We start from the raw sequence: 15,202 nt of genomic DNA on the forward strand, positions 1-15,202 counted from the left end.
TTCTTCCCTTGGCTGTCAGGACACCACGCACATCTCTCTTGCTTCATTGGCCTTTTCTCTTCTCATTTTCTTGACCTCCTAATGTTGGAGACCTCTAGAAGTCAATCATTAGATCTCTTCTCTATCATAACTCAATTTCCAGTTGATCCCATCCAGTCAACATTGCTTTATACGTGTTGACTTTATTCCAAGTTCCTATTACCCAACTGTCTACTTGACAGTCACAACAGGCATCTCAGACATAACATGTCTGAAGTCAAATTTTGATTCTTCCCTTCCCATCCCCATCTTCTGCCCCCAGTTCTCTTTCCAGATTCTTCCTCATCTAAGCAAAATGAAATCTCCATTCTTCCAGTTACTTAAGCTAAAATACCTCTGAGGGTTTGTGTTTTTTGACCTTGATAACAATCTGTCATCAGGTCATGTTACTCTGACCTTTGAAATATATCCAGAATCCAGCCACTTCTCAATACAGCGATTGCTATCACTTTGAACCAAAGCATTTGTTGCCTTGATTGTCATAACAGTTTCCCAACAATTCTCTCTACTTCTCTCATTGCTCCTCATACTTTAGTCTTCACACACCAGCCAGATTTAAACATAAGCCCTATATTACACCTTTGCTCAAAACCATCCAGTGACTGACTTCCTATTTCTACATTTCACAATGCTTGTAAGGCCCTTTGTGGTCTATCCTGGCTGTGTGTCTGACCCATCCTTCTCTTGCTTTCTCTGCTTTGATCACACTAAGTTCCTTTCCCTCCCTAAAACAGACTGATCATGCTGCTATGTCATGGGTTTGTGCTCACATCACTCCCGGTATGCCTTTCCTTCAGGGATCCACATGTCTCAGTCTCTTAACGTTATAAAGTCTTTGCTCAGTTATAACCTTACTAGATCTTTCTTGATCACCCTGTAAAACTCAGATCCCATCTCTAACCCTCTCACCTGCTCTTCCTTTCTAACATTTATCACCTGACTGACATTTGTTCTTCTGTCATGGAATGCAGTCCTCCATGAGGATAGCTATTTTGTCTGCTGTATTCCCAGTGCCTAGAAGAATGCCTGCCGCATTGATTAATCAAGATAATTCAGGCAAGTCACAATAAATATTGCCCCTTGACATTTATTTATTACATTCTGTGTTTTTCTTGATTTCTATACCACTCTCCTGATCCCTGGGTTGGGAAGACTCCTAGAGAAAGAAATAGTAACCCACTCCAGTATTCTTCCCTGGGAAATCCCATTGACAGAGGAGCCTGGCCAGCTACATTCATTGCAAAGAGTCAGACATGACTTAGCAACTAAGCACTCCTTCCTCAATCTTCTTAAATGTCCTTTAAATCCCCTGAGAGAATCTTAATTGGATTAAGATTGAAGCACCATTCAGAATGAAGCAGCCCTATTGGGCAAGCTCTTAAGCCAAGTCACCTTTTAGGCTTCTGGCCACAGTTTATCACTGAATCCTCTGATCCCTTCCCCGGTAGATTCCACTTTTGCCTGAAACCAGTTAATTTGAGTTTGTTTTATAGAAATGGATTTTATTTCATTTGGAACTTTTAGAAATTTACATAAAACTGCAGTGAGGATAAAGGCAACAGGAAACATTTTCATATGTTTTCAAACTGAAGCACCCAGCCATCTGCCATTGTGGATAGTATGGAAAGAATACCCAGTGCCTGCTGGCATCTGGCACATGAGGTTCTCCTGCCTGACGCCATCATTTCCTTGGCAGGTAAGAGGCAACCTTGCTTTGCATCGTTTCTCGTGTTTTCTTTCTCTGGACCACAAGAGGGCATTCTTTCATCATTTTCAACTTGGATTATACCAACACTTAGTAGAGATGCACCTCAGTCATTTAAACAGGAAGTTAGACTATGAATGCCAAAATCATTTACCAAAGTTAGTGAAACTCTAGGCTTACATTTTGCTCCCAGATTCATGGAACCAAAACACATCCTTGAAAGGAAAGTCATCAGTTTATAAATGATATGGGGAAAATTTCCAGGTTAGTTATATGGATCCAAAAATGAAGTACTATTTGTGGAAGGCTGTTTTTATGTATTAGGAGTACTATTTCCTTTGGTGAATTCATTCATTATAGCAGATGTAGTTATAGATGTATTGGTTTATTTGCAGATACTAAATCAGAAGATTGAAGTGAAAAAGATTTTTATTAACTTTTCATTTCAAGGTATCTGTATTAACTAACAACAAAGTTGAAGGAAGAAGGACATTCATATAGGCATGGTAGTCATTGTGTAGTAATAAAGCTAATATATATCACAAACAAGCAGAGAGTAGCAATTATTAAACAAGTCCCTTAGGTCAGACAGATTTCTGTCGTTTCTTCCTCTGAGCAATTCCCTTCTGCCATAAACCACAGAGAGGTAATTAAAGAAAAATAGATCATTGAGGAGTTGGATGCTCTCTAGCCAGATTTATTCCTAAAAGTATATCCCTAAAGAGAGAGGAATTAAATTGTGTAGAGGACCTTAAAGAATATTCTCTGGCATCTTTCTAACTTTCTGTCTGGCTTTACATCCTAAGAGCCCTTTTGAGTCTAGTCAGATTTTGCCATGATAGCAATCATAAGAATTGGTTACATTATTTAATAAAGCTATGCAAAAACATATGAATTTAGTCTGTTCTCTACTATCCATTCCTCGTGGAAAAAGAAAAACACAGATCTTAAAAACTAAAGCAAATAAAGGAAGCTCAAAAATAGAAACCAAGATTTGGTTACATTTTTAGAAGGAAGTCCAGTCTTGTGAATCTTATTTTATGGCTTTGATCTGGTTGTCCATTGGGATGGATTTGCCCAAGTGATGGCCCACAGAAAGGCCAAATTTCTTACTTTTCTGCTCATCCTGCACCTCCTTTTTCATTAAGAATCCTGCCTGGAAGTTTAGGTCAAAGAAGCTACTTGGAGCAAAATACAGCGGCATCTCATCCCAAATATTCTCCAGGCGTTTCTTCCATCCTTCTAGGATCTGAACTCGGGCATCCTCGGGAGTGTGCCCAATGCTGTATGTCAGCTGAGGTTCCAAGACTTGGAAGCCACAGAAGTGCAGAGTGCCACTCTGGGGACACACAGAGCACAGAGGTGAGTCAGAGGCCAAACGCCACACGCCTTGTACCACAGACAGCGAAAGTTAATCTGGGATTCCCAGTAGGACACCCTGATGTGAAGGCCTTGAGAATTAGTTCATAGCTCCATCCTCTCACCTTGTGCTCTCTGTACCTAGCTGTTATTCCTATTTTAGCCTGTTCAGCTGTACTCTTCTCTTAGTGAATGAAGCCTTTGAAACTGTGCCAACCTGGCACTATCTGCCAAAAGCACCCAAAATTCTGTTACCTCAGGGAGGGTTTCAGCTTCTCAGCAGCTGACTGTTGCCAAGACCTGCAGAGGTGCATTTCTCTGCCTTTCCACATTACCAGACGAGTCTTCATAAACTATTCTTGCCATTTGTTCTCCAGTGTTATTATTAATATTGATTCCCTCATCCTGTAGATGGCCACCTCATGTGCTCTTCTTGCCAGCCTTAGGAGATTATCCTGAGGGTCCAGTGACCATCAAAAAACCTGCTTCAGACTTCAGTTTTATTAGCTGAACTAAATAATTTCTTAACTTTTCTTGGGCTCTGATAGTCTGTGAGACTGTAGCAGCAACTTGGAGGAGGACAGGGAGATTGGTGAGAGATGCCAGTCACGTGGCTGTGCAAACCTGGGGGAGTCATCCACGCTATCCTCTGGCTAGGAGGAGAGAGTGGTATTTGACCGTGTAGACACATGAGTTATTCTATAAGCCTGGGGTCCTGGGAAGACAGGTCAGTCCTAAGAGGAAGCCCCTTCTATAGTTCTTTCATCTTCATACCTCAAGTCTGTTTCGAAATCCTATCTGGAGGATCTGGACCCAATAGAAAATTCAGTTAATCCCCCTGAAGGGTCACTGAAAACTAGATACCTGAATTGGCCAGAGAATGATGTTCATGTCCCCATGGATACCCTGCAGAGAGTACATGGAGCCGCTGCCACCGGTGGTGATGGAAAGCACTGCCTTCTTATTCTGTAAAAGAAAAGTCATTAGCATCCACATCTCTTTGATGACAGGAAGTTAATGAAACAGCCCCAGGTAAAAGAATATAAAAGTCCCCCCATACCCCCCACCCCACCCCCACCCCACCCCACCCTGCTGCTGCCTAGATCGGCTCCTTGTATTACTTCATACATTGACTCTTCTGAGCCGTGCAGTATGACTCTGCAAAAGTACCAGCCTGGAAAGTGGTACGCAGAGGGGCAGGCCCAGGATTCCACACTCTTGCATGTGGCAAGTCAGGTAAAGGCTGTCATGGTAATGCAAAATCAGTGCTGACTGCTGGTACCTAGGTGGAGTGTTTTAAATCTGTCTCCTCACAGTACTAGGCATGTATTGATCTAATGTATTGATCAAGCTTGTGATCAATGTGTATTGATCATGCTTGTGATCAAGGTCTCAAAAATGCTTCTTGTATAGTTTTGGGTGTCTAGAAAATGAAGACAGACTCCTTTTTTTAATGGACAAGTTCAAACATATCCGTACATAAAGAGAAAATATTATAATGATATATCCACCATCCTGCTTTAACTCAGTATTTTGCCATTCTAGGTTTATCTTATCTCCATACATCTCTCCCAAAGGGACCTGGAGCCTGATTGTGGTATCTAACTGTACTCAAAACTCTGTCTCAAGACAGAATCTTCCTAAAATCCAGGCATTAAAAAAAAAAAAAAAACCAATTATCCACCTACCCGGAAAGGCCCCTTATCATACATGGCAGCATACGTGTAAGCAAACTCCCCTATGAGCACCCGCTCAAACCAGCCTTTCAGGATGGCAGGGACTCCAAACCACTGCAGGGGGAACTGAGGGACAGAGGACAGAGAGGTTAGATCGGGAACACCCCCAGCACAGAAGGTTCAGTGCTTAGCTGCTGTCCATGACATCACTGAGGGGCAAACTTTCTTCAGGCCCTGTTATTCCTCTTGGAGAAGGTAGAACATTCAAGAAAAGAAAATTTTAAAGAAAATCCTTGTCCTTAGTCAGTCAACTAAACACTCCAGTTTCTATGTACAAATCACAAATACCGGGTGGGTGTGAAGAGAGCCACATGAAATAAAGACTTGTTTCTGTGAAATATCGTTTGGCAGCGAAGTCTAAACAGCAAGGATTGCAGGCAAAGTTGGCCTCAGTGTGTGACACCTAAATCAATATTTTCTTAAGAACTTGCTTCAGTGGGTGTGGTATCACAAATATGAAACCTGTACCTTGTGCTCACGGATGTAAAATCCCATCATTTACAATAAACAGAACCACTCACAAATGCTACCAAATGATCAGCGTAACCAAGGTTCATCAGGGAATTCTCACAAGAAAGACCTACTGGGGCTCTTGTCCTGGTAAAAGTCGAGCAAGGCCACACCAGTATTTCTTCTTGACTCACTTAAAGGCTATGATGACAGGAACATGCCCAGAGGTTAAAAGAAAAAGCTAGGACAGAGAAGAAATTTGTAGGACTTGGTAGTTCTCTCTTTGAAGAATGGTAGACCTACAGGAAAGAGAGTAAGGAAGTAAAGTTTTGGACACGACTGAGAATGAAACCTGCATTCTTACCCTGAATCTGCCAATAATGTGAGGCATGACCTCTGCCACACAAGCCCCTTCCTCATCCGTAAAAAAAGGGGCTTGAGGGGTCTCTAGTAGCTTCTTATATTCTCACATTTAAGATGCTCCAGTTGTGACGGGCCATATCTGCCGCTTTTAGGATGTGTAGGTTATTCAAGCAAGTAGGTTTGGTCCCCTGTGAATGCTCTACAGTGAGGGCTGAAAATAGAATTGATTGGCTTGTTTGATATTAAATGTTTACTCTCTCAAGTTCCTTTTGGAGAAGTGAGACAACTGAGCAGGGCCTAGCCCATGTGGCACGTTGGTAGGAATGAAGGCAGTCCTTCCTCAGGACATTTATTTTAATGTTGCCAGACTATCATTTCTAGCACACTGCTTTTGCTGGAATAAGACTCTTCCTGTCATCTGTTGCAAAACTGATATAATAAATATGCAAATCTGTGGAGTTTACATTGCCCTTCATTGTGTTGCTATTTTGCAGTGTGCAACCTATACAGTTGTACTGGTAGTAAAGAAAATGTGTGCATTGGATAGAAGCTGAATTGAAAGGCTGTCCTTTCCAATTCTAAAATATGGTGATTCTTAGAAGCAGAACTGACAGTTGCTACTGCTCACTGCCTTGGCTGTGCTGCAATAAGAGAGAGTAGAAAATGTAGATCAAAAAGGGATCCTTTGGGGCACCGGCTAATGTTATGTGGCTTTGATTCATAGCAACAGATGGGACTTCAAAGGTTAGAGTCTTTGCAGCTGATTGAATAACTGCAAAAATTACAGCCAGTATCAAACTTCTTATGAAGTTTCCAGTGTTGCATACATTCCATGTTTAATACCAAAAGGCTGGTTGGGATTGGTAGCAGCAAAGTCACTGAGTACAGTCCAGCGTTGTCAGGAAAGGTGACTTAAAGAAGCATACCCGGTTTCAGTACTGACCGCTAAATGGTGAGGCAGCTTCCAGGAGGAGAAAGGCCATGGTTTTGCTGCTAGAACACATTAAGCAGGGCAGTGCACACCGCCCTGGGAGCTCCCGTCGCAGAGAAGTCAAGCTCTCATGCCTCGCTCTACAAAACTGTTTTCAGGATGTTTATGGAGATGGGGTGAGAACTGCAAACTTGAGTGATTCCATGAGAAATTACTAATTGAAGAAAAGACTAAACACTCGGAAAAAGAGTTCAAGGTTCACATGTCATCTCTGCAGTCACAGTCATACTTTCAAAGAATATACAGCCAGCTTCATAACATCTATAAATCTGTGTAATACTGCACCTTTGAAGTAATTATCCATCTTTAAGGAGAGTATGGTCAAGGGGCTGTGACTTTCCTAAGAACACATAGCTAATTAGGTGTCAGGTCTGGGACAAAAAAACGCAAGTGTCTCAACACCCCTTCTGATGTCTTACCACACCTGAAAAATCACAAGGTCTGCAGCTTCCAGCTTCTTTTGTTCGGCCACAATATCTGGGCTCAGACGGCCTTCTTTATAAGCTAAAACAGTCTCCGCAGGATACTGAAAGTTCCCGGGGTCCTTCAGTTTACCTGCAGAGAGGAAAAGAGAAGCTGACGCCAGAGGGCCAAGGCGGGGCCAGAAAGCCCACAAGGGAGAAGTTCCACAAAGACCTAATTAAAGGGGAGAGCCGCTCCCACCTGTGATGTCCTTTCTGGAGATGACTGGATTGAAGTTCATGGCATACAGGTCCGACACAGTGACCTCCCATCCTTTCCTCTTCAAAGCCTCTATGGCAGCCTCCTTCATGGCATAGTTGAAGGATGTCCTCTCTGAGTGGGCCAGTACGATCAGTGCTTTTCTGACTATTTAGACACACACAAGGCACATGGAGAAAATCAGTCACCAACCAGCAAAGCTCAGGCTGCAGGGGAGCCCAGCTGGGCTCCATAATGGAAGACGTGATTTCGTTAGACACTGGGTTATGCAACCCATCCACTGAATCCAGAAATATATTTTCTCCTTATAAGTACCATCGATCAAAGGAGTGATTTTTAACTCACTGGGAAAATAGCTAATCTAATAAATGGTGTTGGCATACTTAATCAACCATCTGCATAAAAATAAAATTATCCCCTTAGAAATCTAAGGTGTTAGAGGTCAGTACAGTGGTTATCCTCCATCAGGGAATAATGACTGGAAGGGGACAAAGCACCTGGGGTGCTGTATGTGTTCTGTTTTTTTAAATATTTATATGGCTTCGCTGGGTCTTAATTGCAGCACTTGGGAATCTATCATCTTTATTACAGCTTGGAGGATTGTTGGGGCCTGTGGGATCTAGTTCCCTGAACCCGGACCCCATGCATTGGGAGCACAGAGTCTTAGCCACTGGACCACCAGGGAAGTCCTCTGTTCTATTTCTTGAAATGGATGCAGATTATACAAGCATGTGTTCAGTTGGTGAAAATTCACTTAGAACTTGTACACGTTCCAGTGTGTCTATTATATTCAATACAAGTTTCCCACTAACATCACATACAGCAACAACTTACTCGAAGATTAAAGATCTAAATTTTAAAAACTGAAACTATTAGACTAGTATGGGATGCTGTATGTACTGTGTTGCTTTATGTCTCGTTTTTAATTGAACATCAAGGGACTACAGTGTTTAAATTATAAACTCTGCCAATACCTTTTTCTAGACGCTTGCTGTCACTTTTGTCTTTTATGAAATTTTTGGTGCCAAGAAAGGCAGGATTACATTTTTCTCTTCTAGATTGAGTTGGTGTAGTGTATCATTGGTTATCAAAATACTCATAGCTTTGGGACTTTGAAATGGTAAATGTTCACAATTTGTGAAAAAACCATGACACACAACTGTATGATCTTAATTATAAAAAAATGGATGCTTAATTGTTTAAATATGCAAATAGGACCTAGAAAGGACACATCAAAAGGTAAACTGGTTATGGATAACTTTTTCTTTTTTTGCTTCTTGTGTTTTTTGGTTTCCTATTATGCACATGTTAACTTTTAAGAAATGTTATTTTTAAAACCTTAAAAAGCATGGGACGAAAGGGAGAAGTTGTATAACCTCTGGACAGAGGCTACTTTTTAAGAAAGACTACAGCCTGGAGAAGGAAATGGCAACCCACTCCAGTATTCTTGCCTGGAAAATCCCACGAACGGAAGAGCCTGGTAGGCTACAGTTCATGGGGTCACAAACAGTCAGACATGACTGAGTGACAAAAAAAAAAAAGTACAGCTTCAGAAACCATGAAGGAAAAGCTTGACAGATAAAGCCCCAGAAACATTAAAAATTGTGTTTAATGAACGGTTCCGTAAACAGAGTACCAGACAGGTACTCTGACAACCAGGAGAAGATGTTCACAACTCTTACCAAAAAGAGTTAAAATCCCCCCAAAATGCCTACAAATAATCAGAAAAAGACAATGCAATAGGAAAATAAGGATACGATTCAGAGAAGGAAATTGCAAAAACAGTAAACAAATGAGAAGGTGCCCTGGCAGGCCTGTGAGGAAGAACAGATTAAAATGAGACATCATTATTTACTGATCGATTGGCAAAACAACTTAAGACAAATTACGTCAAGGGCTATTAAGAGTGCAGGAAAACTGGCACATTGCCAGTGGGAATATGTGTTGCTTCAGCCTTTGGTGAGAGTAATCAAGCTGAATCTTTAGACATTTTAAAGACACATAAATCTTTGATCTAGTTGTCCAACTTTGGGGAATCTGTCCTACAGACTGTAAGTATCAGGACAGATGAGCAAGGATGTGTACTGAACCCTTGGACCCTTGTAGTCATTAGCAAAAATTAAACATAGCCTCAATTGCCTGTTTATAGAGCACATTTGAATAAATTTTATGATATATTCTACTGGAATGAGAAGTCAAGTGGGCCTTAGGAAGCATCACTATGAACAAAGCTAGTGGAGGTGATAGAATTCAAGTTGAGATATTTCAGATCCTAAAAGATGATACTGTTAAAGTGCTGCACTCAATATACTAGCAAATTTGGAAAACTCAGCAGTGACCACAGGACTGGAAAAGGTCAGTTTTCATTCCAGTCCCGGAGAAAGGCAATGCCAAAGAATGCTCAAACTACTGCACAATTGCACTCATCTCACATGCTAGCAAAGTAATGCTCATAATTCAACAAGCCAGTCTTCAACAGTATGTGAACTGTTAATTTCCAGATGTTCAAGCTGGATTTAGAAAAGGCAGAGGAACCAGAGATCAAATTGCCAGCATCCACTGGATCATTGAAAAAGCTAGAGAGTTCCAGAAAAACATCTACTTCTGCTTTATTGACTATGCCAAAGCCTTGACTGTGTGGATCATGACAAACTGTGGAAAATTCTGAAAGAGATGGGAATACCAGACCATGCCTCCTGCCTCCTGAGAAATCTGTATGCAGGTCAAGAAGCAACAGTTAGAACTGGACATGGAACAACAGTACTGGTTCCAAATAGGAAAAGGAGTATGTCAAGGCTGTATATTGTCACCCTGCTTATTTAACTTATAATACAGAGTACATCATGAGAAACGCTGGGCTGGAGGAAGCACAAGCTGGAATCAAGATTGCCGGGAGAAATATCAATAACCTCAGATATGCAGATGACATCACACTTATGGCAGAAAGCAAAGAAGAACTAAGGAGCCTCTTTATGAAAGAGGAGAGTGAAAAAGTCGGCTTAAAACTCAACATTCAGAAAACTAACATCATGGCATCTGGTCCCATCACTTTATGGCAAATAGATGGGGAAACAATAGAAACAGTGAGAGACTTTATTTTTTTGGGCTCTAAAATCACTGCAGATGGTGACTGCAGCCATGAAATTAAAAGACACTTGCTCCTTGGAAGAAAAGTTATGACCAACCTAGACAGCATATTAAAAAACAGAGATATTACTTTGTCAATAAAGGTCCGTCTAGTCAAAGCTTTGGTTTTGGGAGGTGGAAGGGGAGATCGGGATGGGGAACACATGTAAATCGATGGCTGATTCATGTCAATGTATGGCAAAAACCACTACAATATTGTAAAGTAATTAGCCTCCAACTAATAAAAATAAATGGAAAAAAAAAAAAAGAAAGCTTTGGTTTTTCCAGTAGTCATGTATGGATATGAGAGTTGGACTATAAAGAAAGCTGAGTGCCGAAGAATTGATGCTTTTGAACTGTGGTGTTGGAGAAGACTCTTGAGAGTCCCTTGGACTGCAGGGAGATCCAACCAGTCCATCCTAAAGGAAAACAGTCCTGAATATTCATTGGAAGGACTGATCCTGAAGCGCCAATGTTTGGTCACCTGATGTTGAAAACTGACTCATTTGAAAAGACCCTGATGTTGGGAAAGATTGAAGGCAGGAGGAAAAGAGGACGACAGAGGATAAGATGGTTGGATGGCATCACCGACTCAATGGACATGAGTTTGAGTAAGCTCCGGGAGCTGGTGATGGACAGGGAAGCCTGGCGTGCTGCAGTCCATGGGGTCGCAAAGAGTCAGACATGACTTAGCGACTGAACTGAACAGAATATTATGCTGTTAACAAGAATGAAGTTTGCTGCGTGTATTGATACACTGTCACCCTGAAAGATATCCGGGATATATCATTAAATGATAAAATGGGGACTTCCCTGGCAGTCCAGTGGTTAAGACCTCCTTCCAATTCAGGGAGTGTGGATTCAGTCTCTGGTGGGGGAGCTAAGATCCCATGTGCCTTGTGGCAAAAAAAACCAAAACATAAAACAAGTAATATTCTAACAAACTCAATAAAGACTTTAAAAAATGGTCCACATTTAAAAAATCTTTATAACGTGAAAGTGAATCTACTTTTATAAAAAAGAAACTCCATATTTGTAGGTAGATTGCAGTCTATTGCTCTGAAGAGAAAAAGATGTGGCATGATCACCTGACACCGTTAACAGTTTTCTTAGGCAAGTAAGAGATGGCAAGGGGGTAGATGCAGAGAGGAAGATGAGCTTTTTCTTGGACATCCTTTGTGTTAATAAAGTCATTAGAACATCCCTATTCTGCAACAAGAGCATGTAAAGGGTGCTTACGACATGCTGAGCATTGTTCTAAGTACTCTGTATGCTTTTTCAGTTGTCACAGCAACCCTGTGCGGTAAACAGAATTAATATCATTAGGGATGGGAAGATTGAGGCACAGAAACTTTAAGCAAGTTACCCAAATTTACCTCTTAAATGGTGAAGCTGGAATAACTTGAAAATATATAGAGAGAAATCCACACACCAACATGCAGGGCATGGGGAAGAGTACCAGAGAAAGGAAGTTTACCACCACCATCCTCCTGAAGCTGGAGCTACAATTTCACACCTTCCTAACTCTTTAAAAGCAGTGGCTGTGGGTGGACTGAGGAGAGTACACCTGCAACTTCTTATAGTATTGTTTGAAGAAAATTAGGGCACCTGTAAGCCTTTAGTTCTTTCCCTGATTTCAGCATTAACCACACTTGGCATAGGCATCTCCCATTGGCTTAAACTCAGTCATGTGTAAGCTTTAGGTTCCCGCTTGTCAAAAAAAAAAGGATTCCCAAGCTTGGCCTGGCCTTTTGGACTCCATAAACTCAGATTCCGTGGGGTATAAATTTGGTGAGGATTTAAACGCTACAGAAGTGATTTAGTTTCTTCTGATATAGCCTGGGAAAATGAAAAGGAATTCCTGAGGCTGCTTCAACAAATTCCCACCCGATTTTTTATCAACTCATGGACTGAACACTACTGAGAGCAATGTAAGTATATGAAACTCTAACGTGTTTTCTTTGTGATTTGTCTTTGCATTAGTCATGTCAGTTTACTAAATACTGCTTTGTCAGTTTTTATTCTCTTGGCTTACTTCTTACCTACATATGTGTATTTTAATTTTTAAATTTATATAGTTTCACTTCTTACCAACATTAACAAACATTTTATAAGTAGTAAAACATAAAGGTGATTCCCAGGAAATGAGAAAGTCAAGACATCTATCTCTTACTTTCAAAGAGCTTACACCTACTAACTACAGTACAGCCATGCCTGTTACCTTAAAAAAAAAAAAAAAGATTCAAACAGGAAGAATATATTCACAAAAAATATAACCAATAGAGTTCAAAATCTGTAATATATAGATTTCTTAAAAACAACCCAGTAGAAAAATGGTCAGAGGGTATAAATGGGCAATCAATAGAACAGTTGTGCATATTTGCTGGAGGTAAGGGTAAAGCAAGAGATAAGCCCACCTCTCTAATTTTCAGGTCATTTTTCATGGCCAAATCTGAGTTTTTTTGGACTTAGAGGGCTCAGTTTCCCTTCCTGCCATTTAACTAGCTACACAAGCTTGATTTTATCAGAATTTACTCAAAGAAAGGCATAAGGCACATACACAAGTAACTAACAGAGGAAAACTGTTCACTTCAGGGCCAGCCCCTCAGGAAAGGCCTTGAGAAGGAGCTGCATTTGAGCTGAGTCTTGGAAGACAAATGGGATTATTATCAGTACCTCTAATTTACCATTCAGTTTTGCTTGTCCTGCACGTGATTAACCCATCTGCTAGAAGCGACTATGTAACACAGCTAAGCACATCTTGTTAATGCCTCTCTCTCCCTGCACCAGTTCCTTTTCAGGTCTCAATCCCTAAGCAATATGCTCCCAGTCCATCCTCATTTCTGTGTCCCCACCACCTTACACCTTCTATTTCCACTCTGCATTCACACCAGCCAGCCTTCTTTCCCCAGCTTGAAATGCTAATGTTCTCACTGACCCAGCCTCCCCACCTTGGTTTACTGAGCACTTAGGATGCACCTGGCACCTCTCTAGGCATTTGGGATACATCAACATATCAACACAAAACAAATCTTTGCCATTTCCTACTCCAGAGGATCTTCCCTACTCAGGGATTGAAGCTGTATCTCCTGCATTGGCAGGCGGATTCTTTACCACTACACCACCTAGGAAGCTTAATACTAGTTACACAAGATCTAAATCTTACCATTTTCCCTCACTAGCTCCCCCAACTTTTTTTTTTTTTTGGTCTAAGTTACGCATAGACACAGGACATTCTATAGGATTGGAGAATGGGGAAATAGTTCTTGTCCTAGTATTTCAAGAGGGGTATTGATGCCCTCCAGACAGCTGAGGAACAAATAACCTAGAGGGAAACAGCCACTAATCTGCATGCAGGAAGCCTTGTCAGCCAAGCCCTACCCCTTAGGCCCTGAAACCTTGGGTGGGCTTCCAGTCCCCAGCCTAGCCCTTTTCTCTTGAGCACCTAATTAGTCTCTCAACTCCAAAAGCAATGTCTTTCCTCACCCACTTACTTTTAGCAAGATGAGGTTGTGTGTTTGTGTGTGTGTTTTCAGAAGGCATAACTAGGCTCATAGGGAAGGAAATTACAAAAAGGTAGAATTCTGCCTTCTAGGAATGAAATAGATATCTAGATTTTAGCTCATCATCCAACCTCAGAGCAAGGCTGTCTGGAAAACAGGGATTCCAGACCCAACAGGTGTTGCAGCTTGTCCAGTATGTGTGAGAGGCCATCCACACATTAGATTCAAGTTGTGGTGATCTCCAAGGTCCCCCTACGGTTGACGGTGGAGAAGGGAGGCTCTGTCACTCAACGAGCACCCAGATCAGGTTTGCCCACTCCACGGGTCACAGTCTGAAAAGTCTCCTGGCCCAGCAGCCTGGAGCTGTGTCTGATGTCCATCAAACAAAAGGGAGCAGCTTCCCCAGCTCAAGCACCCCCATTGCCAGATCTTCCAATTTTCCTTCAGAAGTTAGGAACCTGGAGAAGGAAATGGCAACCCACTTCAGTATCCTTGCTTGGGAAATCCCATGGGGAGTCTGGTGTGCAACGGTCCATGGAGTACAAAAGGGCTGGACATGGCTTAGTGACTAAACAACAGTAAATGGCAGTTCTAGCCAATGTATGAGAAAAACTTGTAAGGAATTGGGGGTTGGGGCTGAAGCCAAAATCCTATTGTTTACAGATGTGAATGTCTATTTAGAAAAACCAAAATAAATGCAAGCAAATATTTAAACTAAAAGAAAAAAAAGTTGGGAACCCACATTTTTAAGTGAAATTGCCTATATGTATTTTAAATGTTAGCAACTTATTCCAAAAGATTTTAAATACTATTAAAGTCAAACAGGGTGTGCAAGTGGGCCAATTTGGTCTCTGACGGCTTATTCTGACCCCAGAGGGAAGGAACCTTTTGCTTCCAAGGTCAATTATCTCCTAACGGCCCACCGTAGTTTCTGGGGGCGGGGTAGAAACAGGAGCCCCTCCTCTCCCGGCATCTGCCAGGGTTCATCCAGCTATCCTAATGCCTCCCCGTTTCCAGTTTTAAGCCGAGGAAGAAAACTACAAGCTCCTGCAGAGGAAGGAGGGCTGGGGGACAGCAAGGCTCCTGGAGTGGTTGGGGGGCGGGGGGCGGACACTCACCAACCATGGCTCGGGCGGCGCGCTGATTGGCTGGTCTGCTGGTTGCCCGGGTGACTCAAGCTGGGGAGGGGTTGGAGGCAAGGTCCTCAGGCTGCTTAGCGAGCTGCCACCTAGAAGGCGTCACTGTCACC

The 15,202-nt window shown here is 41.9% G+C and overlaps 1 protein-coding gene across 2 annotated transcripts; it reads right to left on the reverse strand.

Annotated features, from left to right (window-relative positions):
* Window positions 1-2,155: 2,155 nt before the first annotated feature.
* Window positions 2,156-15,202, reverse strand: NQO1 (NAD(P)H quinone dehydrogenase 1). 2 transcript variants are annotated; one of them, XM_061138854.1, is made up of 6 exons: window positions 15,072-15,202; window positions 7,307-7,471; window positions 7,068-7,198; window positions 4,792-4,905; window positions 3,968-4,069; window positions 2,156-3,083 (listed from the first exon to the last, which is right to left on the reverse strand). In XM_061138854.1, the coding sequence occupies exons 1-6, from the start codon at window positions 15,076-15,078 to the stop codon at window positions 2,778-2,780; spliced, it is 825 nt and encodes a 274-aa protein (XP_060994837.1). In that variant the 5' UTR covers window positions 15,079-15,202; the 3' UTR covers window positions 2,156-2,777. The 2 variants fall into 2 exon arrangements, with proteins under 2 accessions (XP_060994837.1, XP_060994838.1); XM_061138855.1 differs by lacking the exon at window positions 15,072-15,202 and adding an exon at window positions 14,085-14,574.

This window comes from Dama dama, chromosome 4 (genome assembly GCF_033118175.1).
Source record: "Dama dama isolate Ldn47 chromosome 4, ASM3311817v1, whole genome shotgun sequence".
NCBI lineage: Eukaryota > Metazoa > Chordata > Mammalia > Artiodactyla > Cervidae > Dama > Dama dama.

Coding starts and splice junctions, on each gene's coding strand:
- NQO1 (XM_061138854.1), bottom strand. Junction 7,199..7,306: donor CTCCAGAAAGGACATCACAG/GTGGGAGCGGCT, acceptor TCCTCTCTGCAG/GTAAACTGAAGGACCCCGGG. Junction 4,070..4,791: donor ATGATAAGGGGCCTTTCCGG/GTAGGTGGATAA, acceptor TTTCTTTTACAG/AATAAGAAGGCAGTGCTTTC.